At 55.1% G+C, this 27,722-nt stretch overlaps 1 protein-coding gene across 1 annotated transcript; it reads left to right on the forward strand.

The window, feature by feature from the left end:
* The first annotated feature begins 9,113 nt into the window (after window positions 1-9,113).
* NOS3 (nitric oxide synthase 3) lies at window positions 9,114-27,721 on the forward strand. The gene is made up of 26 exons (XM_004458268.4): window positions 9,114-9,329; window positions 10,595-10,697; window positions 11,107-11,255; window positions 11,524-11,686; window positions 13,052-13,143; window positions 13,275-13,416; window positions 13,656-13,795; window positions 13,930-14,104; window positions 14,606-14,707; window positions 15,379-15,573; window positions 15,686-15,759; window positions 16,005-16,149; window positions 16,421-16,525; window positions 19,476-19,543; window positions 19,961-20,077; window positions 20,185-20,359; window positions 22,171-22,303; window positions 22,433-22,511; window positions 22,653-22,840; window positions 23,347-23,519; window positions 23,799-24,009; window positions 24,101-24,188; window positions 25,205-25,326; window positions 26,351-26,499; window positions 26,818-27,012; window positions 27,113-27,721. The coding sequence occupies exons 1-26, from the start codon at window positions 9,169-9,171 to the stop codon at window positions 27,257-27,259; spliced, it is 3,591 nt and encodes a 1,196-aa protein (XP_004458325.2). The 5' UTR covers window positions 9,114-9,168; the 3' UTR covers window positions 27,260-27,721.
* The last annotated feature ends 1 nt before the right edge of the window (window position 27,722 follows it).

A 27,722-nucleotide genomic window follows, 5' to 3' on the forward strand; every position in this document is an offset into this window, starting at 1 on the left:
GGAGAGCCCAGGTGATAGAGACTAGGGGTATAGTGAATTAGGCAGTCATCCCAAGCTATGAAAGTGCTCTTGGAACTGTACAGTAACTCCAGGAGACAGCATATGGTGAAGCAAGAGCTGGCTTTGCCAACCGGTCCTAAAAAGCCCCAAGGCTCATTTATACATTCTTTCCCTCATTCCCACCCACTGTCATCAAGTAAAAGAATATGAAATCTCCCCTGAACTTTATACGTGCAGCCCTTGGGTTTTTCTTTGGATGCGTCTGATGCCTTATGAAATATTATAGTTGGCAGGGAACACTTTCATATTTTAAATGGTAAAACAGAGATTCAGAGTGGTTGAGAACCCTTTCTCAAGGTTGTCTCACAGGTTAGAAATAGAAGGCAAGAAGCCAGGTCTCCTGGTTCTTAGCCAAATGATTTTCTCACCATGCCAGGTCAGGTCATGGATTATATTCCACATTTAACAAGAACTAAAAGAAATAAGAAATCCAAACTGTGCGTGCCTGATGGTTAAGCTTATATGTCAACTTGGCCAGGTGACAGTGCCCAGTTGTTTCACCAAGCAAGAAGTGGCCTAAATATTACTGTGAGGACATTTCATGGACTTAAATCATTGAAATGCTGATTGCATCTATGGCTGATTATATCTACAATCAATTGGGGAGACTGCTTCCAGCAATGAGAGACCATCCAATCAGTTGAAGGCCTTAGAAGAAGAAGTGATGATTTCAGCAGTCAGAAGAGAGAATTTCCACCTCTACTTCAGCAGCCAACTTCTCCTGGAGAATTCATCAAAAACCTTCATCGTGGGAAGCACCTGTGGCTCAATTAGTTGGACCCCCATCTACCATATGAGAGGTCCTGGGTTCACATCCTGGGGCCTCCTTGTGAAGGCAGGCTTGCCCACACACCGCAGAGAGCTGACTCAGCAAGGTGACACAACAAAAAAAGGGAGACAAGTAAAAACACAGAAGAGTGTGCAGCAAATGGGACACAGAGAGCAGACAACAAGCAAGCCACAAGGGGGGGTATAAATAAAAAACAAAAATACAGACACACAGAAGAATGCACAGTGAATGGACACACAAAGCAGACAGCAAGCAAGCTGAAGGGGGAGGAGAATTAAAAAAAAAAAAAACCCTCAGCGTATTTCTAGCTTGCAACCTGCCCTTTGGACTCATGCATCCCCACAGTCATGTGAGACAATTTTATTAAATCTCATAATATTTACAGATATCTCCTGCCAGGTCTGTTTCTCTAGAGAACCCTGACTAGTACAGTGTCTGCGTGTGTGTGTGTGTGTGTGTGAGAGAGAGAGAGAGAGAGAAGCCTAGAGAGCTTTAGATACAGATGTGCCTATGTCAGCTCTCCAGAACTATGCCCTGTAATTATTAGGCAGAATTCAAAACCTACTCTAGCTTGAGGACGGGGATGAGGATGCAAATATTAACCCAACACTAACACCATATCCTGAAGGGTAGGTTTCCTACCTCATGAATCATCAGATTCTGAGACAGCCACCACCAATAATCAGAGAAGAGACCTCTGGTCCAACTAGGTCTCCCAATCTGTCATTTCCCCAATCTACCCACAAACAACTATATCTATCACTTTCTATGTGTCCCAGGCCATGTGAGATCCATAACAAAATATTAAATATGAAATCCAGCCCCTGACCTTTAAACGTTTGCAATTAGTTGGGAAAACAAAGTGCTCACTAATGAATAATCAGTAATCACAAGAGCTATATACAAATAATGGTAGCCAACAAGAGAAGCTACATGGTCTAGATCCCAGACACCAAGAAGTGGTACAGGCCATGAAAGTTTTAACTTCAGAGTAGGAAGAGATCATTTTACACCTGGAAGGTGGTGAGCGGATGTAGCTCAGTGGTTAAATGCCTACTTCCCATGTATGAGGTCTTGGGTTCAATCCCAGGAAGAAAGGAAAGGAGAGGAGAGGAGAGGAGAGGGGAGGGGAGGGGAGGGGAGGGGAGGGGAGGGGAGGGGAGGGGAGAGAAAGAAAGAAAGAAAGAAAGAAAGAAAGAAAGAAAGAAAGAAAGAAAGAAAGAAAGAAAGAAAGAAAGAAAGAAGAGAGAGAGAGAGAGAGAGAGAGAAAGAAAGAAAGAAAGAAAGAAAGAAAGAAAGAAAGAAAGAAAGAAAGAAAGAAAGAAAGAAAGAAAGAAAGAAAGAAAGAAAGAAAGAGAGAGAGAGAGAGAGAGAATCAAGTCTGCAAGGGTGAGGGGAGGATTTACAAAGGAGTTGGGGCTATTGAGAATTGAGCTGAGCTGAGAACAGCAGTGAGGACATCTCATTTCTGTCTCTCTGGAGACCTCCAGGGCAGTGTGGGGTTTTCTCATGGAAAGGCTAGAGCTGGTGAGATTGTGAAAGATGACAGCAGAGACCCATCAGGATGCAGGGGACCAGGACATCCAGGAAGAGAGGATTTGATATTTCGCCCCTGTAAAAGAAAGGACATGGAGAGCTCCCCCTTCTGGATCCACAAGGCAGAACACCATCTAAATTAAGCTCTTGTAGGAACTGGGGTCAGCCACTAGTTCTTAAAGGAGCCTAGGCTGGAGTTTAAGAAAACAGACAACAGAATTGCGACCCTGGGAAAGCCTCAGATAATCGTCAACAGAAAATATATCAGGAAAGTTGCATTTGCTAGTCTCCGGGCTTGTCACTGGGAGTCAAGACACTTACAAGCCAGTTGGGAAGATGAGCAAAAAATTAATAATAATAATACACTGAATGAAGGTATATCAGTGTCTAGGGTCCTGCTTTTTATATCTCACCTTCCTTAGGGTGGTATCTAAAGGCTTCTCCTTCCACCCTGGTTTGGAGAGAGTGCCTGGCTCCTTCCCTGGGGGCACCTGAGAGGCAGGAGAAGGGGTTCTGTCCAGCCAGTCCCCAGCGACAGTTGCTAAGAAGCTTCCATGGCTGGGCACATTTGATGCTCCATGCCCCGGTTCCCAAGAGACCAGCACCACAGCAACCACCCAGGAAACTGGAGCAGCCTGAGGGGCTGAAGGAGAGAAGAGGAGGAAAGGAGAAGGGAAGGGGGCAGGGCTCGTCAGCCTGATCCCTGGCAGCCTTCTCTGTCAAAGCTGGGGCGATATTATAGCCCTGCATCGGCAGACAGTGCGACTCTATGACGAGTCCCCCCGCCTGAGGCGCCTCCCGCCCCCCCCCCCCCCTCATCATTTGGGAGACCCCTAAACTCCTCATTTTCACTCTGGACCCGGGAATGAGGACAATTCCAAGTCCCCATAGAAGTTAAAACATTCCTATCTACCCCAGATGTTCTTGGCCCAAATTAGCTTTGGGGCAGAGACCGGACCACGGAGGGCGTCTCAGGGCACGCTGTCGCAGGCACACGCACACAAGAGCTAACACGCACCCCCCACACACGCACATCACAGAATCCACGCGTGGGGGTGGTTCAGAAGGAAGAATCTAAGCCGCAAGAGGAATCAAGATCTGGAGACGCCGGAACGTCCCTCAGGGAGTTAGTCCAAACTCCCCCAGAGCCTCCAGAGGCTGACGGTCACCCTTCATTCCCAGGCACCGTCCCAGGTTTCCAGAGGCATCCAGCCCGCCTGGCTTCCACGTCAGGTTGAGGTCCAGAAGGTAGAGGAGCCTCCAGAACAGGGTCAACCAGATGGAGCTGCTCTCCTGGCTCTGCCCCAGGGGCGCCCCCTGGAGGTCAGGGGAGGCATCTACAAGCCCCAAGAGACAGCTCTCCCACTCCTTTCCCAAGCCTCCTCCCAGCTGCTGGAACTGCCCCTTCTCACAGCAGCTACTGCGCCTGACGTCTGTGCTCCAGGGTGTGCTGGACGCGGCTTCCTGCACCTTCAGTTCACCCACCCCATCTGGTGTGTGCAGGAAGCAAGGAGAAGCAGAGGGTTTTCCCTTAGGAAAGGCTCGCCTGCTCCTCTGGGGGTGAGCTGGACAGAGTCACCATCAAGACTTCAAGGATCCATTTCAGGGTCCCAGAGCGCTGGTGAAGACACATCACCCAAGCTGGGCTCAGAGGCTCGCGCCATGGGCTCCTTGCTCGTTCCCTAGCTATCGCTCTGGGTGCCGTCCGCTGTCTGAGCCCAGGACTTCGTGAGTCTCCTCGGCTCTCTGCTGCCCCTCTGTGGCTATCTCGGGAAGGACCGGGGTTGCTCGCTGGCTCCCAGCGCCTTCCAAGACAGGCAGCACCTTCCCTTGCGTGAAGCCCTGACCACCCCAGGCCCCTGCCCGAAAGCCCCTCCTCGAACTCCCAGCCCCAGCCGTGGAATCTGGACACAGCGCAGACCTCTTCACCCCCAACCTCGCAACTCGCGTCACGAGTTCCCTCCCGAGGAGCAGGGAGTTCTCCCCAGCAGAGGAAGGACCCCTCCCCGCCTCTCTCCCGCCTCGCCGGCTTCCCTTCCCTCCTTTCCCCTCCGCTCCCCGCCCCGTCCTTGCCAGCAGCCAGGAAGGAAGCTGCTCATAGGAGGGCGGGCGGGGCACTTCCAGCTCACACTGAACAACCCCGGTTGGGCTATGAAAGAGTCAGGGCCTTCCGCCCCCGCCTCCCGTCACCACAGCGCCCACAGCCCCTCCTCGCCCACCCGAGACCCAGGCCGCGCTTCCTTCCCCGCGGAGGCGCAGCCCCAAAGCCCCTGCCCGCCGCGAGTCCTGCAGAGTGGGAAAGCAGGGGGCGCCTCCTCCGTGTTTCGGAGAGAGCTGGGGTTCAGGGGTCTGGCCCCCCTCAGGCAGGCAGAGCCGGTTCCTCGCCCTCAGAAGGGCACCTCCTACCAGGGCCCGTCGGGACGGGGCTGCCAGCCGGGCCAGCCCTCCCGGCGGAAATGCAGCCACCGTCAGGCTTGAGGAGCCAGGCTCCTGACCAGATTACCTCCACAGCCCCTTCCCAGTTCAAGCCCCATGATTTAAAACTAAATCTATTTCCTTACAATAGAACTTCAACTCTGCACATCTTGAGGACTTGGCGAGTTGTTGTTTTTTTCTTCCAGAAATTACTCTTTAAAATGTAAGTGCCATTAAGAACAGTGAGCCCCTGAGACACAGCTGCGTGGACACCTTGGCAGGGATGGCTGACAAAGAACAAGGGGCAGAAAGCAAGACTAGACGTGGGCAGAGGCACCTGGGAAGGAAAGGAAAAGGCCCCCACACCAGAAGGAGAAGAGTCAAAACCTTTCAGGAGTGTCACTGTTTTGATTTCAGCTTACCTTGGTGGAAGTTAGGACATACCAGGCAATGCTGGCCACAGCCCCAGGAAAGTCGGGAGAAGAAAAGCTTCCATCTCGTACTTTTTCTGTCTCTGTTCTGACTTTCCCCTCCCCTTTCTACAGCCCCTGTCATGGCTCCCTCTGCCCCAGATCAAACACCAGGTCAGGAGCACCCAGTCCCACAACCACCACCCAACTTCCCTTGTGGCTAGGGAATGCTCCCTCTTGAACCCATTGTCCACTCAGCCAGACTCCTCTAGCTTCAGCTGATTCCCTTCCCAGTAGCCCTTTTCCATTGCCTCCAGGACACAGTTTTGGGTTCTGGGTGGGCTGCACACATTTGCAGTTAAACCAATATTTATGAAACCCCTACTCAGTGCAGGATGCTGCCAGGCCCAATGGGGAATTAAACGAGCAGGACTTGACCTGTGCCTTCCAGGGCACACAAGTTAGTTTGGGAGAGAAATCACATACCCAGAGAAAGCTGCCCAAGAACCCCACTGGAAGGAACCAGAGGAAGGGGTGTTCCCAGGGCCTGATGACAGGATGACAAAAAGCCATCTGGGAGTGGAGAGGGGGGATGTTTTAGTTTCCTAAGCTGCCCAAGCAAATACCATGCAATAGGTCAGCTTAAACAATGGGAATTTATTAGCTCACAGTTTTGAGGTAAGATGAAAGTCCAACTGAAGGCATCATCAAGGCAAAACTTTCTTCCCAAAGACGGTGGCACTCTGGGCCTGGCTCTGAAGATCCTTGGTCCCTAGCTTGTCACATGGCAAGGCACATGGCGGCATCTCCTGTTCTCTCCCTTCTCTTCTGGGTTCCATTGAATTCAGCTTCTGTCTGCTCCCTGTGTGTCTTTCTCTTTTTCTCTGTCTGAATTTTATTCTCTTATAAAGGACTTCAGTAATGGGATTAGGACCCATCCTGACTGAGGTGGGCCACACCTCGACTGAAGTAACCTCATCAAAGGTCCTAATTACAATGGGTTCCCACCCACAGGAATGGATTAAGTCTAAGAACATATTTTTCTGAGGTCCATACCACTCAGACCACCGAAGGAGGCATTTAGGAAGGCTTTACAGAGGAAACCTGCTGGGCTGTGTGTTTGCTGGGTCCTCCAGGGCAGGCACAGACACCAAGGAGTTAGAGGGAAGCAGACTTGGCTCAACAGATAGAGCGTCCGCATACCACATGGGAGGTCCACGGTTCAAACCCCAGGCCTCCTGACCCGTTTGATGAGCTGGCCCACGCACAGTGCTGATGTACGCAAGGAGTGCCGTGCCACCCAGGGGTGTCCCCCGCGTCAGGGAGCCCCACGTGCAAGTAGAGCACCCCGTAAGAAGAGCCACCCAGCACAAAAAATGTGCAGCCTGCCCAGGAGTGGCGCTGCACACACAGAGAGCGATGAAGCAAGATGACACAACAAAGAGATACAGATTCCCGGTGCCGCAGACAAGAATACAAGTGGACATAGAACACACAGGAAATGGACACAGAAAGCAGGCCAACTGGGGGGAAGGGGAGAGAAATAAAAATAAATAAATCTTTAAAAAAAAAAAGGAGTTAGAAGCATAAGAGAATTATTGGGGGTAATACCTGTGAAAAATAAAGGCAAGAGGGAGCAGGATTAGGCAGGGCAAGCCTTCAGAATAAAGGAGACATGGAAAGGAGGATTTGGTAGGAAGAGCCTCAGACTGCAGTGCAGCAATGACAAGGTCTTGGCCAGCATGAAGGGTGCACGCAGAGGAGATGTGGCTGGGCAGAAATGGTGAGCCCTCTACCTCTCCGGGGCTCAGTCATTGTCTGGAGCTTCCAAGGAGGCACGTGGCCTTAGACTGAAGGCGGGGGCAGATCGGGAAGGCATCCCAGCTGGAAGCTGTCAGCTAACTGCACTTCCTGCAGCAGGTTCTCTCTGGAAGACGATCTGGACAGCACACCACTAGAGCTGCCAAGGCTGGGCCTCCGGAGGGGGGAGAAAGATTTTCTTTAATCAGAGGAGAAAGGGAAAGGGATTCCTGCTGGAGGGGACAGCATAAGCAAGGTCCCAGAGGGAGGAAACTAGAAGGACTGTTTGGGAATCCATAAGGAAGCCCATTTGTCTGGAACAGAGGGTGTGAGCAACATGCTTGGGAAATTGAGGGCCAGGCAAGTGTGCTGAAATGGCCTTGGCCTTCGGCTGAAGGTTTCAGGGTGGAGTCAAAACGTAAAGAAAGCCCTGCTCACGTGATGAATCTGGCAGCAGTGTGGAGTCTCGATGGGGGCTGGAGGAGTTGGAGCAGAAACCGGGGACAGGAGCCCACCAGGAGGTATTATGGTTAGTGGTCAGGCAAGAAATCATGGGAACTTCAGCATCTGATGTTTGTAGTCACCTTATCTGTGCAGGGGTCAGTCACGGCCCGTGAGCTGGAATCTGAAAAAAGGGTCATTTTTGGCCATGCTCACTTTGGGTAGTGGCTGAAAGTAAGCCAGAAACCAGGTTGAAAATGTCTGAGTTAGGGGACAGACACCCATCTCCAGGCCCCCTGGTAAGTCAAAGAGAGGTGGGGGGTGGAGCAGGGTCTCTGGGCTTGGGAGCCATGGAGCAAGTCTGGGTTGAGCACCAGCCTTGTACTTCTGCTCTGCACCTACCCCTTTGCGGAGAAAGGTGTAGCAACGCACACAGAGCATCCAGGAGCTCAGGTTTCTCTATGTTTACAAGGCCCCTTCACCCTCCACCCTCTAAAACTGGCAGACCCTTTCTTCTTGGTGTTACCCCAGATCTCACAGCACAGCCCGTTCCTTCCGGTCAATCCCTCAGGCCCACCCCACGCCTTATCCTCCACTGCTTTTCAGAGGAGTCCAGCCAACACAAATCTACATGTTTGTTTGTCTGCCTGTCTGCCTCTCCCAATCTCTGCCTATCCCAGTCTCTCCACTTCCATTTCTTTCTTGCAGTCTCAGAGATCTTAAACCAATGAAACTTGGACCCCTGTTGACCCAGAAGACCCCAGTGCATGGCTTTTCTCCAGACCCCAGATGGCTTAGAACTGTAAACGCCAGCATGCATGACTGCCTGAGGGGCCTGAGAAGTACCGGTGTGCACCACCTGCACCCTGGGAATTGTAGTTTCCCTATCCGCCACACTCTTTGGGGGGTTCCAAGATCTCCCCAGTGGGCAATTCCTGCCTCAGCCCTGATGGCTGGGTTTATCAGCTAACCTACCACCCCCAGGGAAGCATGCGTCATTGGATGACAGGGTGGGGGTGGAGGCCCTGGATGGCAGCTTCCTGCTCTTTTGTGTCCCCCCATTTGAGTCATGGGAGGCGGGGGTTCCAGGAAATTGGGGTTGGGAGGGGAAGGAATGCCCTGATGCCAGACTCAAGGGCAAAGGGTCACTGCATCCTCTCTGGGCCTGTATCCTCCAAAGGCCTCAGAGGTGGGGGTCTAGGAGCTCTTGCAGGTGGGGAGGGGTGGTGAAGGAGAGAGCCCAGAGTGACCCTAGCCATCTCAGCAGGGACTACGAACCTGGGATTCCATCAGCACCTCCTACTCAAGGGGGCTCGACCTCCGCCTGACCCTTCAGGGAAAGGCTGGCAAGGGGGAGTTGTAAGACCTCCCCTTCTGGTGTGATCCCACAGAAGGGCCTTTCTGACCCTCGGGTGGCGCCACTCTGCCATTCCTCCCGCGCTCCAGCGCCAGCTCCGCGGGACACCTGGGTTCCCACTTATCAGCCACGGTCCTCACAGCGGAACCCAGGCGTCCGGCCCCCCACCCTCTGGGCCAGCAGGCGTGGAGCCGCGGCTTTCCAGCCTCCCAACTGGGCTTGTTCCTGTCCCATTGTGTGTGTGACGGGGGCGGGGCGAAGGCCAGCACAGGAGAACCCCCTCCCACCACCCCCTCCCCGCTTCCTAAGGAAAAGGCCGGGACTCTGCTCAGAGCCGCAGAGCTGACTGCGCAGCCGACATGGGCAACTTGAAGAGCGTGGGCCAGGAGCCCGGGCCTCCCTGCGGCCTGGGCCTGGGGCTCGGCCTCGGGCTGTGCGGCAAGCAGGGTCCGGCCTCCCCGACGGCGGCGGAGCCCAGCCGGGCGCCCGCACCGGTGCCGCCACCGCCGCCTGAACACAGGTGAGGCCCGCGCAGCTGGGAGCAGGACGGCAGGAGGGCCAGGGGTCCAGGCAGGCAGCCCGGGGCGGGGAAGGGGGCATACCTGCAGGCCAGCCAGGGAGCCAGGTCACCAACCCAGAAGAGCCATCCCCAGGGCCACGACAGAACAGGAAGGTCAAGCAGACTGGGAAGGTATCCACCAAGAGACCAGGGTCAGGGGTGCGGGGGTTAGGCTAGAAGTGAGGATTAAGAATGCCGGTTACAGGACCAGGCCAGGATTGGAATCCTACTTAACCACTAAGAGCTGTTTGACTTTGAGCAAGTTACCTAACTTCTCTGAGTCTCAGTTTTACAAAGAAGGAGATGCGGCGGTACTTACCTCATGCGGTAGTAAGTTTCTAGCTCACAGCAAGCCTTCAGCCAACAGAAACAGGAGAAGAAAGGAGCGGGGAGTGGTAGTTACAAGAGAATGAGAAGATGGAGTCTCAGGAAAGCGGGAGAGGGTTGGATGAGCAGATCCAGCCTGAAGAATCCAGAAAAGGGGGTGTGTGGGATGGGGGGCTGGAAGAAGGAGCAGCTGGGCTCCTTCTCCAGGCCCTTCTCCTGGGTGACCAGCAAGCCCAAACCTGACCCTGGAGCCCTGGTGACCGGCCTGAGGCAGAAGTGGCTGGAGAGAGGAGTGTGGCCAGGTGGGATGGTCGGGCAGGTAGGGTGGCTGGGCAGCAGGCAGCCCCCTAAGGAAAGGCTGAGGGGCCCAGGACCCTGCCACACGGACACGCCCCGTGGCCTGAGTCCCTCCCTTCCTCCCCTGTGGCTGGCGGCTCTGGGAGGAAGTGATAAGGCCTCTGAGGCTTCCCTTCACACGACCAGCTACTGTCAGGAGGGGCTGTGAGCAGGGAGTGGAAATCTGAGCTGAGGAATCCCGGGCTGGTGCGTTCTTCCCTCAGTTTAGGCACTGGGCACTATAACCCTCTACTGGGGCTCATCGGCAACTTGGGAGGGGGAGGGCCACTCCATCTCCGGAAGAGGTGGGTGGGCATCGCACAGGGTCTGGCTGGGAGGACCCAGCCTCAGGCCAGGGGCTCGGGAGGCTGGAGGGACTGGGTGTCAGAGCAGAGTCTACCCTGCGTGACCTCTGGCAAGATGCCTGACATTGCTGAGCCTTGGGCATCTCATCTGTAAATGGGGGTACAAATAGCGCCTCCTCCTGAGGCTGATGGGAGGGCGTCGGAGTGGCCTATAGGCCACAACTCCTCCCCCTTGACCCCATCCCTGGCTCCCAACAGCCCCCCACTAACCCGGCCCCCGGAGGGGCCCAAGTTCCCCCGAGTGAAGAACTGGGAAGTAGGGAGCATCACCTATGACACCTTGAGCGCCCAGGCACAGCAGGTGAGACCTGGACCCCACCCCCGCCCCTGGGAGGCCGCCCCCCACCCTACCTCAGGGTCAGGATTGCTGAGGCCTGCTCTCCGATCTGGGTGTGAGCAAGCCAGCAGCTCTCCTCTTAGAACTGGCGTCCTCGCCTCTAAAAAGGGCACGAGGAGTGGGAAGAACCAGAGGAGCTGAGGGGCACGAGGGTGGGACTCTCACTCTCAGGCCCCAGGCCTGTCCTAACCCAGCCCGACTTACCTCCGTTTCCAAACTCAGCCCTGAGGCTGAGCCCACACTTCCTTGGCCCCTCTCTCCCTGTGGCACAAACCCCTGCCTCCGGGCCCCTCTCCCTGGCCCCTGTACCCTTACCCGGGCCTGACCTTTGTGCTCCCTGCTCTCCCCATTACTCCACCTCGCGTGGACTCAGGAAGGGCCCTGCACCCCAAGACACTGCCTGGGCTCCCTTGTATTTCCACGGAAACTGCAGAGCCGGCCCTCCCAGGGCCCCCCGGCCCCTGAGCAGCTGCTGCATCAGGCCAGGGACTTCATCAACCAGTACTACAGCTCCATCAAGAGGTGAGACCCTCGCGCAAGGCCACAGCCCTGCCCTCGCTCCTTTGACCCTGCTGAGTCCCTAGAAACCTCCGGCTCCCCTGCCCTATGACCCAGCCCTATTTCACCCCAAGCCCGACACAACGACACAACGTGAGGCCTAACCTCAGCCCCTCCGGCCAGCCCTCCCACTGAGGGGTTGGACCCTCTTCCCCCACATTCGCACAAAGCCAGTGTGGCTCCCCCACCCCACCGGACTTCCGGCGCATTCCATTTCCCTCCTCCCCCCCAGGAACGGCTCCCAGGCTCACCAGGAGCGTCTGCAGGAGGTGGAAGCGGAGGTGGCAGCCACAGGCACCTACCAGCTTCGGGAGAGCGAGCTGGTGTTCGGGGCCAAGCAGGCCTGGCGCAACGCTCCCCGCTGCGTGGGTCGGATCCAGTGGGGGAAGCTGCAGGTGGACGGGCTGGGGTGCCTGGGCTGGGGGGCTGGGGACAGGGGCCCAGCACCTCCTGAGGCTTCCCCGAGGGGCCCGGGGCAGTGAGGGAGATTCTGGTCTCTTTCCTTAAGGACCGGAAAGGTAAGGGGCATGGAGCCCTCAGCCCAGTAGTTAATACCTGGTTATATATTAACCACCTTGACTGGTGGGAGGGGGAACAATGGAGAAAAAAAATCTAGACCCACCAAGACAGCAAGGACATCTGCGCTGTGGTTCTCTGGGAGGTATTGCCAGATTAACAGGAGCAGTCATCCTGGAAAAGGGCCCCCGACTTCTTCCATTTGGGCCTTGCGTGCTCAGCCAGTCCCCTCACAGCCAAACACACTGCTCCCCAGCAGTGCCCCCCGCCTCAGCCCCCCTCCTTCACAGCCCTGGCCTCACACACGACTCGGGCTCGCCTGGTTACGGGAACAGCTTGTGCCCCAGCGCTAAGAGAAGCAAGCTGACCCACGGGGGAATTGAATCCATGACCTTGGCCTCCTTAGCTGTAACTGGCCACCAAAGAATTTGGAATAAATCCACTTGCTCAGTAAATCCCAGAGGAGTCTCAAATAAAATAAGAACAATCCTGTCTGACACTTGTATAACCCTGTGAGCTGTTGGAGGCTTTATTTAAACTCTGAACTCATCTGCGCCCCCATATTTGACGCTCTCGCTGCTATGTCCCTCCCTAGGCCCCACGCCAGCCACTGCCACCCCTGACACTAACAAAAGTTTCCTCCCCCCTCAGGCAGGAGTGGGGGCCATCCAGCCTCCTTCTGGGGCCTCCACTCAGCCAATCAGAACAGCTTCTCTTAGCATCAGAATATCAAGATTGGTAGAGGCCCCGGAGGCCACTTAGCTCAGCTGTCCAGAGCCCCATCATCTGTGCTCCAACAAAGGCAGATGACTGGTTGGGGTCACTTGCCTTTCCTTGGTCACCTTGGGCAATGGGGAACTCACTACCTATATTCTAGGTAACCTCCCCTATCAGTTGGTGCCCTTCCCCAACCATCAATTTGTCAGTGACTGGGTGCATCCCCTGTACCAAGTACCAATTGAGCTTCTGTAGGGATGGGAAGACATTTACCCCTGGAAGGAGATAAGGAGCAGACTAGGCCACACTGGGGCCGCAGGAGCACAGGGCAGGAAAGGGTCAGTGTGGCTGCTGGAGAAGGAACCATGGCTCCCAGGGACGCCCCTAGCCTGTGAAGGCAGCAGATGAGAACCCCCATTCCCTCCCCTCCTCCTGACCAGTGAGCCCTGCCAGGCTACAGCCTCCTCTGGGGCTGGCACTCAGAACCCCCGTCTCTCTCCTCTCTCCCCGGCCTGGGGCTGGCTCAGGTGTTTGATGCCCGGGATTGCACCTCTGCGCAGGAGATGTTCACCTACATCTGCAGTCACATCAAGTATGCCACCAACCGGGGCAACCTTCGGTGAGTGGCCCCGCCCCGGCAGTCCCCACCCCCACGCAGAGCCACTCCAGGGCCATGCTCGCTGCACGCCCCGGGCTTCCCCCATGGTGGGCAGTGAAGGAGGGGTCTGACCCAGCTCTCCCCCACATCAGCTCGGCCATCACAGTGTTCCCCCAGCGCGCCCCAAATCGCGGAGACTTTCGAATCTGGAACGCCCAGCTGGTGCGCTACGCGGGCTACAGGCAGCAGGATGGCTCTGTGCGCGGGGACCCGGGCAACGTGGAGATCACCGAGGTGGGCATGGAGAGCTGGCCAGAAGGGTGAACCCGAGGTGGAGGACGAGAATCCAGACGATGAGGGTCCTGGGCTGAGGCACTGGGGATCCAGCCAAAGAGGGGGTGTCTCACTGAGATGAGGGCTGGGGGGTGCCTGTGAAGGGGTGCCTGTGGTAGACAGGGAATCGCAGCCAATGAGGGATCCCTGAGATGAAGGGTGGACCTCTCAGCGCCCGCTTCTGCCCTGCTCTCTCGCAGCTCTGTGTCCAGCACGGCTGGACCCCAGGAAATGGGCGCTTTGACGTGCTGCCCCTTCTGCTCCAAGCCCCAGATGAGCCCCCAGAACTCTTCTCTCTGCCCCCCGAGCTGGTCCTCGAGGTGTCCCTGGAGCACCCCACGTGAGCACAAAAGAGTCAGGGTTGGGTGGAGGAGGGACCATCCCTGGGCCCCTCGAGCATGGGGCTGGCTCAAGGAGGGTGGGTGCAGGCGAGGCTCTAAGTGGGCCTGATTCAAGGCCCCCCATTCTCCCCAGCCTGGAGTGGTTCGCAGCCCTGGGCCTGCGCTGGTATGCGCTCCCCGCAGTGTCCAACATGCTACTGGAAATTGGGGGCCTGGAGTTCCCTGCAGCCCCATTCAGTGGCTGGTACATGAGCACGGAGATCGGCACCCGGAACCTGTGTGACCCCCACCGCTACAATATCCTGGAGGTGAGGCCAGCAGGGGGTGGGGGAGCGGGGCAAGGGGCCTGCGTGCCCCTCCCCTTCCAGTTTGGAGTCTCTGACTCTCAAACAGGACCGGGGCTGTTTCCTAAACTAAAACTGAAGATGAGGCTACTGGAACCACCCAAGGTTGGGGCAAAATTGTGTACAAGCCTCTGAGAGTGCGTGTGTGTGTGTGTGTGAATATGCATATATGATCTATAACTTTCATCCACTTCTCAAAGAGGAAATTGACTGAAAGAAAGTTAAGGTCCATTTTAGAGAAGAGAATTTAAATCCAGAGCTGAGAAGTGACTGGCCCAAGGTCCTTCTCTGCTCCGGGGCACCTTCGCAGGCCTAAGCCTGAGCCAACCCCAAGCTAGGCAGGCAGGCCTCCCGACGACCGCCCACCCTTGCTCCTTCCACCGAACATGCTTGGGAAAGAGATGCTCTCTCCTCTCTCCCCATGCTCTCTGCTCCTCCCAATCCCATGCACACCCCGGCTCCCAGGATGTGGCCGTCTGCATGGACCTGGATACCCGGACAACCTCGTCCCTGTGGAAAGACAAAGCAGCTGTGGAAATTAACTTGGCTGTGCTGCACAGTTTCCAGGTGCAAAGGCCCAGATTGGCTGGGAGAGTGGGGGGGGGGGGCAGGTAGAAGAGAGGGAGGCTCCTAAACACTAAGCAGAGGAGCTGGAATCACAGGAAGTTCCACTGTATCTTGAGAGCCACAGCCCAAATACCACGGGACACTGAGCATTGCAGTTCTGGGGACACCAAGTATGCTGTTCTAGGTGCTGCGATACGGGAGCTAGAGCGCCAGGAGCCTTGCTAGGCTTGCCACTATGAGCTAAGGCTTAGTGCTCACTCAGCAGTTCTGAGTCCCAGAGCATATTGGGCATTGTAGTTTGTGGGACCCACTGGATTCTGGGAACACTACTACCGGGATCTAGTGCAGGCTGGACATTGTAGTTTGAGTGCCTGCTGAGTACTTCTGTGGGGGGCTCAAGAGTTTGGGCTATTGCGGTTGTGTTGGCGAATACAGACCCTGGAGACTGAAGCTGCTGATGCAGCATGACCACACATGGTGCAGTTTGGGGGTGACACAGGATAGCTTGAGGGGAAAGATCATATGTTAGTGTGGGGATTACAAGGCAAGATGCGATTTGAGGTGACCCAGGGCATAGTGAGGTTTGGGGTGGCAGAAGGGGTATAGGTAAAATGAGTGGGGTCTGCAGGCTGCATCTAGCCCACCTTCTCTCCCCCCACCTGCCCACCTAGTTGGCCAAAGTGACCATCGTGGACCATCACGCTGCCACGGTCTCCTTCATGAAGCACCTGGAGAATGAGCAGAAGGCGAGGGGGGGCTGCCCTGCGGACTGGGCCTGGATCGTGCCCCCCATCTCAGGCAGCCTCACACCTGTCTTCCATCAGGAGATGGTCAACTATTTCCTGTCCCCTGCCTTCCGCTACCAGGTGCCCACCCCAATGGCTCCTGCACCCTGTGGCAGCTCTAACTAAGCAGCCCCCAGAGACCTCTAACCTTTTCTTTTCCATACTCCTTCCCCCAATCATCACTTCCCTGCAGCCAGACCCCTGGAAGGGGAGCACGGCCAAGGGCACTGGCATCACCAGGAAGAAGACCTTTAAGGAAGTTGCCAAGTGAGTGCTCTAGGGGTGCTCCCCTTCCCCACAGGGGCACCCTGGGGAGGGCGGGGTCTAACCCAAAGTAGCGGGCAGGGCCTTGGGAAGGCATACCACTCCTCCGTACCCATGACTCGGTACCCCAAGACCTTACTGGGATTGAGTCCAGACTAGGCTCTGTGGCCCTGAGTGTCCCCCTGCCTTGGGGAGGCCCCGTCTCCATGCACCCGGGGGTCCCCGTAGTTACTCACCCTCTCCCTCAGCGCGGTGAAGATCTCTGCCTCGCTCATGGGCACCGTGATGGCAAAGCGAGTGAAGGCGACAATCCTGTATGGCTCCGAGACAGGCCGGGCGCAGGGCTACGCGCAGCAGCTGGGGAGGCTATTCCGGAAGGCTTTCGACCCCCGGGTAGGGCTGAGCCCCAACGGGTCGGGATCTGGGGAGAGGGGGCTCGGCGGAAGATCAGGAACAGGGTGGGGGGCCATCTGCCTCTTCAGAGGACCCTGGAGGTAGCAGTTTGGGAGGAGAGGGTCACAACTCAGGGCCATGAGGGGAGCCAAAGGGATTCAGGGACCAGGTTGGGGCCTGAATCTTGCCCTACCCCAGGGCCAGAGTGAGAAGGACCAGGCGCGGCAGGGCGCCAAGAATCCCCAGGACCTCGCCCCCTCCTCTCTCCCAGGTCCTGTGCATGGACGAGTATGACGTGGTGTCCCTTGAGCACGAGACACTGGTGTTGGTAGTGACCAGCACATTCGGGAATGGAGACCCACCGGAGAATGGCGAGGTGAGGCCCGAGAGGAAGGCGGGGAGGCTTGAGACTGCGGGGCCCAGTGGTGGAAAGTGGAGGTGGGACCAGGGAAATTCCCCTGGAGTCTGCCAGGCCTTCACAAGCCACAGCCCAGGTCCATCCGCGCGGCCGCTCCCCCACCCCACCCTTACAGCCATCAGTGACGTTTTTAATAAGTGAAAGTCACTTCCTGGCTGGCCTAAGAGGTTAGCCCTCTCTCAGATGTGGAGGAAAACAGGGATACTGCACTTCCTACACTACTTGAAGCCTTTCTTCTTAATGAAAGGAAAGAGCACTTTAGGTAACTTCACTTTTTGAAAAATCTTAAAAGACACAAAAAAACTTGAGCATCACCATTGAATGCCTTATTGTTAACCATTTGCTTTCAAGTTTCTCGGCTCTGGGCTTCTAGGTGTTAAATGACATTAGCACTAAGCACCGACTCAAGTACCCTAAAAAGGGGCTTAAATTCTGCAAGCCTTCTCCCACTTCCTTTCCAAGCATTTCAGCCCTCGTTCTGATATGCCTTTTAAAGAAAAATGAATTATTAATAACATTTTAAGTACCAAAGTAGTATATATACCCATGAAACCCACACCCCCATCAGGATATAGATCATTTCCATTACTCTAGAAAATTCCCCTGTCAATTCCCCAAGTCAATTCCCCCTACCAAAAGCAACCACGGTTCTGATTTGTCATCATAGACTTAATTCGCCTACTCTAGAATGTCATATAAATGGAGGCATACAGTATACATGACTTCTTTCACTAAGCCTATTTTTGAAATTCATCCATGTCATTGCATGATTCAGTCGTTTTCACTGTATGCATATGCCCAGTTTGTTGATAGATACCTGGACTGTTTCCAGTTTTAGGGTATTGTGAATAAAGCTGTTATGAACATTCTTCTACAAAGCTTTTGTGAATTTATGTTTTCATTTCTCTTGGATAAATACCTAGGAGTAGAATTGCTAGATCATAGGGTAGATTACTAATAAAACTTCCAGTCAAAATGACTGACCTGCACCCTTAAGTTTTTTTTTTTTTTTAATGGAGCAAACATAAAAATATACCGCAGGAAAGATGGGGTATGTTCACTAAGGACACAACCAAGAATATTTATAGCAGCATTGCTCATGATATCCCCAAACTGGAAACCGCTCAAATGACTATCAACGGTATGTTGGATAAAAAAATTGTGCTATATTCAAATGCTATACAATAATGAGGATAAACAAATTACAACCATACACAACAATATAGATGAATCTCAAAATATAGCGTAGACTGAAAGAAGCCAGACTCAAAAGAATTCATACTGTATGATTCAATTCGTATAAAGTTCAGAAACAGGCAAAACTGAGAGGTTGGTCACTCTTGGTGTGAAGGTGGTAGTGACCAGAAGGGGCCCAAGGAGACTTCTAGGGAGCTGGTAATACTGATGTCAGTGCTGATGATGCACGTATGTTTAGCTTGTAAAAATTCATAATCTGCATTTATGATATGTGTGCTTTTCGGTATGTATGTTACACTTTGACAAAATGTTCAAAAATAAAATCAGAGTAATACAGGGTAATTAGGGTGAACTTATAGACCCACCTCCAAAATCTTTGTACAGTTTAGATGTTATACCCTTCTAAAGTTTTTAAATTTCCTATGTGAAGGTTTGTTTTATGCAGTTCTCAGCTGTTTTCTTGGCAGAACATGAGAATAATGAATTTGCTTCCTGGATCACTGACTCATGCCTCAGTCAGAACACAGATGTAGTCTCACCTTCTAAGGAAAGGTGGTCAACGCTCCTAGAGATCAGGGCAATGCAAATGAAACCAACAATTATTTTCCACCTACCAAATTGGCTAAAACCTCAAAGATGGATAAAATCCAGTGTTGTGAAGTGTGTGAGGAGAGAACACTCCTCTACCCTGTTGGCGGGAATGTCAACTGATAGTCCTTTCAGAGGACAGTTTGACTACCTCATCAAATTTTTAAATCCTTTAAGTCAGCAATTCTACTTCTGAGTATCTACCCTATTGGAATATGCAAAGAAGGAAGCAAGGCTATATATGCAAGAGTGTAGACCACCCAGCTGTGCTTCGGTCAGCGGAAGGGTTTATAGTAATAGTACATGCAAATGATGGAATACCATTTTAAAAGAATGTGGGTACATCTTGGTGTACTGATCTGGAAGGATGTCCTCAATAGATAATTGATAAAAAGCAGGTAAGTATAATGTGGTACCATTTTCACTTTTTTAAAAAAAGCTATAAATATAAACATGTATATAAGTACAGTGAAAAAGGGCTAGAAAGTTAAATGGCTGTCAATAGCACGTACGCCTTAGGGAGTAAGACAGGAGGAAAGATAAGGGTAGACTTTCTCTTTTATTACTTTACATACTTTACACACTTCTATTATTTTTCAAAAAGCCTATATATCTTTTGAAATTCTTTAAACAAATTAAAAATTACAAATTAATAATAATAATAATACAGGCCAGCCCTGTACAGTTCCTAACTCCTGTACAATTTGAAATAAATCAAAACTACCCATGTTCATAGTTTCTAACAAACGTTTCACAACAATGCAAGGTGGTGGTGGTGGAGTGATGTATGGGATCCCTGAATGATTGTTTTGTAAGTTCACAACTTTTACTATTCACTTATTATTTATATATGTTCATGTATAAATGATATTCTTCATTAAATGTTTTCCTAAATGGGAAGCAGGTGCTCAACCAGAGCTACATCCACTCCCCAGTGAGTTGATTTTTTCATTTGCTTTTTTTAGGAGGTACTGGGAATTGAACCCAGGACCTCATACATGGGAAGCAGATGGTCAACCACGTGAGCTACATCTGCTCCCCTTCAATAAAAATTTTTAACATGGAAAAAAAAAAACCTACTCATGCGATGTAAACACAAATGTTAACCCTCCCCTTGCCATAGAGTTTTGCAGCAGCCCTTATGGAGATGTCCGGTCCCTACAACAGCTCCCCTCGGCCAGAACAGCACAAGTGAGTGGGGATGGGCATGGGGGGGTTGCTAAACACAAAAGGAAAGGAAAGGAGGTGTGAAGAGTTCTCCTTCTGTGCTTCGAGGCATTTTCCCAAGAGGCTGGAGGACAGATGTGAGGAAGCTGGGGGGGGGGGGCCATTACACTCCCCAGCCCCAGGAGACTAAGTGGCCGGGTCAGTCCTCAGGCCTCCTTCAGAGAGGGGAGGGGAGGCAGAGCAGGGCGCAGAGCTCAAGGCTCCCAGGCATCTAGCCCTCAGTCCCAATCCCAACCCTGCTCCGGGAGCCGAGCCAGGCCCAAGGGAAGAGGCTTTCCCACCTCAGGTGCAGAGACCCCAAAACTGCACCCCTGGCTGTGTCTGGGCCTGGGCGTGGCTCTAGTTCCTTGTGACACCCTTGTCTTTGTCCTCTCTTGCCAGGAGCTACAAAATTCGCTTCAACAGCATCTCCTGCTCAGACTCACTGGTCTCCTCTTGGCGACGGAAGAGGAAGGAATCCAGTAACACGGACAGTGCAGGGGCACTGGGCACTCTCAGGTCTCGGGGGCCCCCCTGAGCAAGGGAACCCGGGAGGGCAAGCTACCTGGGCAAACATGGGCTGGGGACAGGGGATGGGCTCCAGTGACGGCTCCCTGCCCCTCCAGGTTCTGTGTATTCGGGCTGGGCTCCCGGGCGTACCCCCATTTCTGCGCCTTTGCTCGTGCGGTGGACACGCGGCTGGAAGAGCTGGGCGGGGAGCGGCTGCTGCAGCTGGGCCAGGGGGACGAGCTGTGCGGCCAGGAGGAAGCCTTCCGTGGCTGGGCCCAGGCTGCCTTCCAGGTGGGCCCCTGGGACGCCACCCTGGGACACACTCCTCCTTACCGGGATCCCTGTCCCTTCACTTCTGCGACCTGCCCTATTGCGTCTGGAAGCCTCTCTCCCGCCCACCCTGAGTCTGTTTGGTTCTCTGGTCCCTTTCTGTTCCTTCCAAAATCCACCCTCATTTTGCCACTACCCAGTCAGCTCCTCTGGGTTTTAAGGACAGGAGGGGCCAGGCACAGTCAGGGGTACACCCAAAAGGGAGCAGGCAGGGCCGTCGCTGCAGGCCAGAGCCCAGGTCAGGTGCAGTCTGGGTCCCATGAGTGGGCGCAGAAAGGGAGAGGGTAAAGGCATGTCACCAGGGCAGGCAGGAGGAGGGAGAGGGAAAGAGCAAGAGAAGGTCAGACAGAGGCGAGGTCGGAAGCTACAGGAAGTCAGAGAGGTTGGCAAGCACCGCCTGTTAACAGCCCAGCCAGGCCTGGGGCAGTGCCCATACTAGAAGGCTGGCTCCAGGCCAGGACAGCAAAGAGTGGGACCGGTCCCTTGGGCTGTGGCTTTTTCAGCCTGCCATTCCTCAGGAGGCAGCTCGGCCTGGTCGGGGGATACACCTGGAGTTGAACAGGGGTTCATTCTCAACCAGTCCCGACGCTGTTCAGGGGCAGCGCTGGCCCCGCCAGGGCCCAGGGCTTGAGGCCAGCAGGTCTGGACTAATATAGAGGAGGGGGGCATTCTGGGAGGGGGGGTAGGGGGAGGCCCTACATGGTGGAGAAGGAGGGTTTGCTGGGAACAAGAAGGTCATGCTGGAGAAACAGACAGGACCAGATTGGGAGGAGAAGGGCAAATGGAGAACCAAATAAAGCCTTTAAGCACAGGGGAGTCACTGGGAGTTCCAGAGTGGGACAAGAGAAGGAACAAGTACAACATGAAGTCTTAGGAATATTACTTTAAAAGAGCAGAATCAATTAGAGGAGCATCAGAAGAGAAACAGGAAAACTCTGAGCTAACTAAGATGGTAACAGTGGAATAGAAAGGAAGGGAGGGAGTCAAGGAAGGAAGGAAGAGATAAGAGACTTTTACCAAAAAAAAAAGGAAAATTAACAGGACTGGGAGATATGGGATAAAAGGGGAAGGCATGACCAGTGATGGCTGAACCCTGGATTTCAAGCCTGTGGGCTGCTCAAGCACTTTGCCAGGCTAGAAACAAATAGGATGTGGAAACTTCTAGTGGGTACTGCCCTATGAAGCCTTACTCCAGCCCCCTGTGCTCAGAGCAGGGGAGGACAGACCAGCCAGACGCCCCTCCCACCACCACCCTGAAATCTGTCTCTCATTCTAAGGGCTTTAGAACAGCTCAGTCTTCACAAGAATCAATCTCCCCAAGAACCCAGTGAGTTTTAAAGATAGGGAAACTGGGGAGCGGATGTAGGTCACTCGTTGAACGCCTGCTTCCCATGGTTGAGGTCCTAGGTTCAATCCCTAGTAACTCCTAAAAGAAAAAAAAGGGGAAACCGAGGCAGTTAAATGTAAGTATGAGAGTCAGAATTCGAATACAGGTCAAAGGTATGGATGCATTCACTGAATGCTGCTATGCTCCCTGGGGACACAAGATTAGCATCAATCTCATTCTCCCTCCTGCCCCTGGGGCGGCTGGTCTTGTGGAAATGAGACCCAGACGGGCCTCTTCCCCCTTCCTGGGCACCTCCACTCCCGTAGGCCCCCCAGGAATGGAAGGGAGTGGCTGCGCACGTTCCCCCAGGCCCAGCTAGCAGCCCCTCCCTGGGGGCGGGAGGTCCACCACCCTCACCACTTGTCGCTACCTGCCACCACCCCAGGCCTCCTGTGAGACTTTCTGCGTGGGAGAGGATGCCAAGGCTGCGGCCCGGGACATCTTCAGCCCCAGGCGGAGCTGGAAGCGCCAGAGATACCGCCTGAGTGCCCAGGCCGAGGGCCTGCAGTTGCTGCCAGGTGCGGCCGAAACTCACCTTGATCCCGCCGGCCCCAGCCGTCCCCGGGCCCCGCACTGACTGACTCAGGGTGCCGGGTCAACTCCCTGGCCCAGTCTCAGTCCCATCTGAACACGCCCCCCCCACCCAGGCCTGATCCACGTGCACAGGCGGAAGATGTTCCAGGCCACAGTCGTCTCCGTGGAAAACCTGCAGAGCAGCAAGTCCACGTGAGGGAGCGCTTGCCCCACCCTCCCCCATCTGTTCCGGCTCCCCTGTTCCCAGACCCTGCACCCTCCTCCTCTCCCATTCTGCCTCGCCCCCACAGCACTTCTGCCTCCCTGTAACCCGCCCCCTTTCCCCACCCCCAGCCGGGCCACGATCCTGGTGCGCCTGGACACCGGAGGGCAGGAGGGGCTCCAGTACCAGCCAGGGGACCACATAGGCGTCTGCCCACCCAACCGGCCAGGCCTCGTGGAGGCCCTGCTGAGCCGCGTGGAGGACCCGCCGCCGCCCGCTGAGCCCGTGGTAGTGGAGCAGTTGGAGAAGGGCAGCCCTGGTGAGGGGACGCCCCATCTGTTCCACCCCCAACTGCTTCCCTCCAGCCCCCAGGGCTCCCCCACGTCCAGACACTGGCAAAGGGCTGCCAACTCCATTCACAGCTCACCCCAGGGCCCTCAGGAGTTCACACAGGCTGGTTCCTTTCTTATAGCCCACCTTGTTTTGGGCACTCATCCACCCTCCGAAAGGCTGTCCCCTTCTGCCAGGTTGCCCTGGCAGCTCCCCTGCTCTAAAGCTAGCATCCGGGCGACCTTCTGCCACGCAGGGCCTGGGGGTAAAATGAGTTGGGTCGGGGTAGGGGCAGAGGCACCAGTCCAGTTAGTGGCCCCCATCCAAACACACTGAGGGGCCCAGACATGCCTCTACTTAGAAGGCAAGCTTCTAATGAGGCACCATGAGGCTGTGGTTGATTCCCACTCACTCCCCAAAAGGCACCCAGCACCCTGACCATCCAGGTCCAGCTTGAACCCCTTCCACAGAGCTCCCCTGTGCAACACTCTGCAGGTGGCCCACCCCCCGGCTGGGTGCGGGACCCCCGGCTGCCCCCCTGCACGCTGCGCCAGGCTCTCACCTTCTTCCTGGACATCACTTCCCCACCCAGCCCTCGACTCCTTCGCCTCCTCAGCACCCTGGCAGAAGAGCCCAGTGAACAGCAGGAGCTAGAGAGCCTCAGCCAGGTTGGGGGCCACCCCAGGGAGAAGCGGGGCTATTGAGGTGGGGGGCATTGATGGGGAGGGAAGCCCAGAGGGAGGTAGCAACCATGCAACGTCCTCCCTCTACTGTCTTCACCGGCCTGACTTAAGACCCAGGTCGGGAATTGCTCCTCCATGTTTGCGTACTCAAGGTCTTAAAGAGAAGGTGCTGGAGAAATGGTAACTGGCCTGCACCTAGGAGGGATCAGCTGGGAAGGGGCCAAGGGTCTGGGGTCGTGAGCCCACTTCATCTTTTCCTGCCAGGACCCCCGGCGCTACGAGGAGTGGAAGTGGTTCCGCTGCCCCACGCTGCTGGAAGTGCTGGAGCAGTTTCCATCCGTGGCACTGCCTGCCCCCCTGCTCCTCACCCAGCTGCCCCTGCTCCAGCCACGGTACTACTCGGTCAGCTCAGCACCCAGCGCCCACCCAGGAGAGATCCACCTCACAGTAGCTGTGCTGGCATATAGGACGCAGGGTGAGGCTGGGGAGGCGGGGCAAGGCCAGGGCCCCAGCAGAACCCCTGGGATGGCCCCTTCACTGGCCTTCTCTCCTTCCCAATCCCCCAGATGGGCTGGGCCCCCTGCACTATGGAGTCTGCTCCACCTGGCTGAGCCAACTCAAGGCTGGAGACCCTGTGCCCTGCTTCATCAGGGGGTGAGTGGGCCCTGCTAGGGGCTGGGGCAGAGGCCGAAGGGAGGGAAGGGGCATCAAGAAGAGACTATCTGTTCAAGCAGAAGATGGGGAAAGTGCCACAGGAAGCCAGGGACAGATGAAGGACGAAGTTGTGCAGCTGCACGGGGTGTGGGAAGCAGCTTGGGGGTGGTGGTATGGAAGCAGGGAGGACCTACTTGACATTTTAAGGCTGGAGTGTCTGGTGAGGCCCTCTCACAAATTTGGACTCACGGTCCAGCCCTGAAACTACAGCTCCCACAGAAACCGAGCTGGGATTAGATTAGCAGTCCTGGTCATTTTTCAAAGTGCAACTTCTGTGTCTGTCTCCAACACCCTTGGGGTCAATCTGATGTTGGGAGACAGTACCCGGAAACTGTGAGCCGCAAGTCTCACCTACCAGGGAGAACTAGTGAAGGTAAAGCCAACTAAGGCCAAGGTACCACTGAGCATTCGAAGTGAAGGATCTTGGGGTGCCCTTCCCTAGTGCTGTGTTGAGAAGTCTTGCCCCATTCAGCAGTCAGGAAGCTAAAAGTGTGGAGGGGGACTAAAAAGAGTTCCCAGAGGAGTGCCAGTTTGGCCCGGTGACCATGATAAACTATACCAATCTATTGAGTACACAGCAGATACCAATATTAAGGCTACTATGGAGAACAAACATGCACACTGAACTCACTATGAAATAAAACTCTGTCCTCCCCCTCCCCATATTTTCCAAATCTCCTAAACTGAAACACAAAATATTCTTTAACCCAAACTTGAACTGTATTTCCTTTGGCCCAACCTCTGGAAACCACAGATCCAGGGTGTTTTTGCCTGCAAGTAGAGTTATTTCAATAAACCCTTACATAATGTTCACGATGAGCCAGGCACTGTTCTAAGCGCTTTAAAACTATAACTCAGTTATCAGCGGAAGCTGAGCTCTGCCTTCTTTGGCTGACCCCTGAGGTGGTTGAGCTGGGAACACAAAAGGGGGCCTGACAGAGTATCTCTCGGGCCAGAGCTCCCTCCTTCCGGCTGCCACCTGATCCCAGCTTGCCCTGCATCCTCGTGGGACCTGGCACGGGCATTGCTCCCTTCCGGGGATTCTGGCAGGAGCGGTTACACGACATCGAGAGCAAAGGTAAGGCCCAGGGTGCCCAGGGAATGACTGAAAGGTACGAGGGGGTCCCTCAATCTAGGGACAAAGAGGTGGGGCCTGGAAGGCAGGACCAGATAGGAAAGAGAGGGCAAGAAACTGGGGTCACAAAGGTACAAAACAGCTCATGAGATTAGGGGGAGGGGAGCACCTGGAGGCAAGGGCAGCACCCTGTTCATCTGATTTCCTGGGGCCTGATACACAGTCGGGGTTGGACTGGATTAAGGACAAGGAATCAAGGCCTGGAGGAGATGGGGTTGGGACTTTGACGCTAACAGAAGAGATGCCCTGGGTGGATTCTGGACTGTGCCAGGGCTTCCCTGGTGTGTCCAAGCCCTGAGTAGGCTAACAGGGTGCTCAGGCTGGGCATAGGGTGGTCAGGGTAGCAAGCAAGTAAATCAAACAGGGTGTTGTGCCCAGTCGGTCCAGGCGAGGCCGCCCTCCTGCTCTGCTCTGCCCTTCCTCCGTCCATCCTGTCCCTTCACTTGAGTTGGGGCTGGGGAGGGCAGGGCAATCTGTTATAACCAGATTTCACAGAAACGTTTTAATTCTTTGTACAATTACCGTTCTATATAAAGCTGAAATTTGTGTTGAGTTGGAATAAAGCTCTCACAGCACTTAAGGCTAAAAAAAAAAAAATGAAGTGGGGGGTTTGGGGGGGTCAGAAAATACAGGCTGGAACCCAAAGGGGCTAGATGGAATTCCAGAGTTGCAGCATTATACAATGTAAAGAGTGTGGAGTTTTGAGTTAGAAATCCCAAGTTCCAGAGCAGCTCCTCCACGGACCATTCCACCCGAGGAAAGTCAACAACCGTCTTGGAGCCTGGGTTTCCTTCTCTGTAAATCCGGCGTCCGGCAGGGTTTCTGTGAAAGCATCCTGCGCTCTCCTAGAGGCCAACCCACCTTCGTGACGGTCTCGGCCTGAACAGCGCAGCTGCCAGCCCTGGGCGAGGGCGGCCGGGGGCCTGGGTGGGAAGGGGGCCCTCCCAAGCCGCAGTGCTGCTTGCAGGGCTGCAGCCTGCCCCCATGACCCTGGTGTTCGGCTGCCGATGCTCCCAGCTCGACCATCTCTACCGCGACGAGGTGCAGGACGCCCAGCAGCGCGGAGTGTTCGGCCGCGTCCTCACCGCCTTCTCGCGGGAACCCGACAGCCCCAAGGTGCGGGACCCTGAGGGCACAGGGGTAGCCTGAAGATGGGGAGGCAGAGCAGTTCGGATGGGGGCTGCAGGGCAGGCGCGCGCCCCGGCCCATCCCCACCCTGCTCCGGACCACACCCCTCGTCCAGGTCCTCGTCCCCACCCACGGGCACTCAGTCCCGGTGGACCCCACCCTAGTGCCCAGAGTCTCTCTGGTGCGCCTGCGCGGCACTCAGGCCACGCCCCTTGCCTGGTTCCGCCTCTCGAGCACCCCCCCAGGCACACTCGGGGCCCTGCCGGCGCAGAGCCAGGCCCCGCCCGTCAACCCCGCCTCCTGCAGACTTACGTGCAGGACGTCCTGCGCACAGAGCTGGCTGCGGAGGTGCACCGCGTGCTGTGCCTCGAGCGGGGCCACATGTTTGTCTGCGGTGATGTCACCATGGCCACCAGCGTCCTACAGACCGTGCAGCGCATCCTAGCGACCGAGGGCGACATGGAGCTGGACGAGGCCGGCGACGTCATCGGCGTGCTAAGGGTGCGGGGAGGGGGGTCCGGGCGTGGGCGGGGCCCGAGGCGGGGCGGCTCCCGCTAGGATCTCTCACTCAGGTCTGAACCGCTGCGCACTTTCCTCACAGGATCAGCAACGCTACCACGAGGACATTTTCGGGCTCACCCTGCGCACCCAGGAGGTGACCAGCCGCATACGCACCCAGAGCTTTTCATTGCAGGAGCGGCAGCTGCGGGGAGCCGTGCCCTGGGCGTTCGACCCTCCCGGCCCCTGAGAGCCCTTTGCTTTCTACTCCAGTTCCCCGGAGAGCAGGGCCACCAGGCGACCCTGGCGCCGCCGCTCTCCGTTCGGCTTGACCACCAGCCAACTTCTTCCCCCCACCCCCTTTCCGAAGTGCCTGTCCACGTCAGTTCAGTCCGCGGAAAGGCAGCCTTGTTTCGGAAGGAGCAAAATGTCTCTTCATCTCTGGAGGCCCGTTCCCCGTCTTGGGGTTGGACTAAATCTGGAAGGCCCCTTCCAGCAGTGATACACCAGGACCCCTTTTCTATTCTTTAAAGTTTAGGTTTCCCTACCTCTCTCAGGAGTAGCTTACCTTTAAAGCCTAATCTCTAAGTCATTCAAATATTTATTATTGAAGATTTGCCATAGGAGACTGTGCCAGGTGTTAGAGATACTAAGATGCCTAACAGCCCCTCCACTGAGGGCTTGTCAGCCAATTAAAATTATAGAAGGAAAAG

Source organism: Dasypus novemcinctus, chromosome 5 (assembly GCF_030445035.2).
Source record: "Dasypus novemcinctus isolate mDasNov1 chromosome 5, mDasNov1.1.hap2, whole genome shotgun sequence".
NCBI lineage: Eukaryota > Metazoa > Chordata > Mammalia > Cingulata > Dasypodidae > Dasypus > Dasypus novemcinctus.

Bases quoted from the DNA above. Each gene is read 5' to 3' on its own strand.
- NOS3 (XM_004458268.4), top strand. From the start codon at position 9,169: ATGGGCAACTTGAAGAGCGTGGGCCAGGAGCCCGGGCCTCCCTGCGGC. The intron at 11,687-13,051 runs GTGGACGGGCTG...GGGCTGGCTCAG, and splicing joins TCCAGTGGGGGAAGCTGCAG to GTGTTTGATGCCCGGGATTG. The intron at 15,574-15,685 runs GTGCCCACCCCA...ACTTCCCTGCAG, and splicing joins CCCCTGCCTTCCGCTACCAG to CCAGACCCCTGGAAGGGGAG.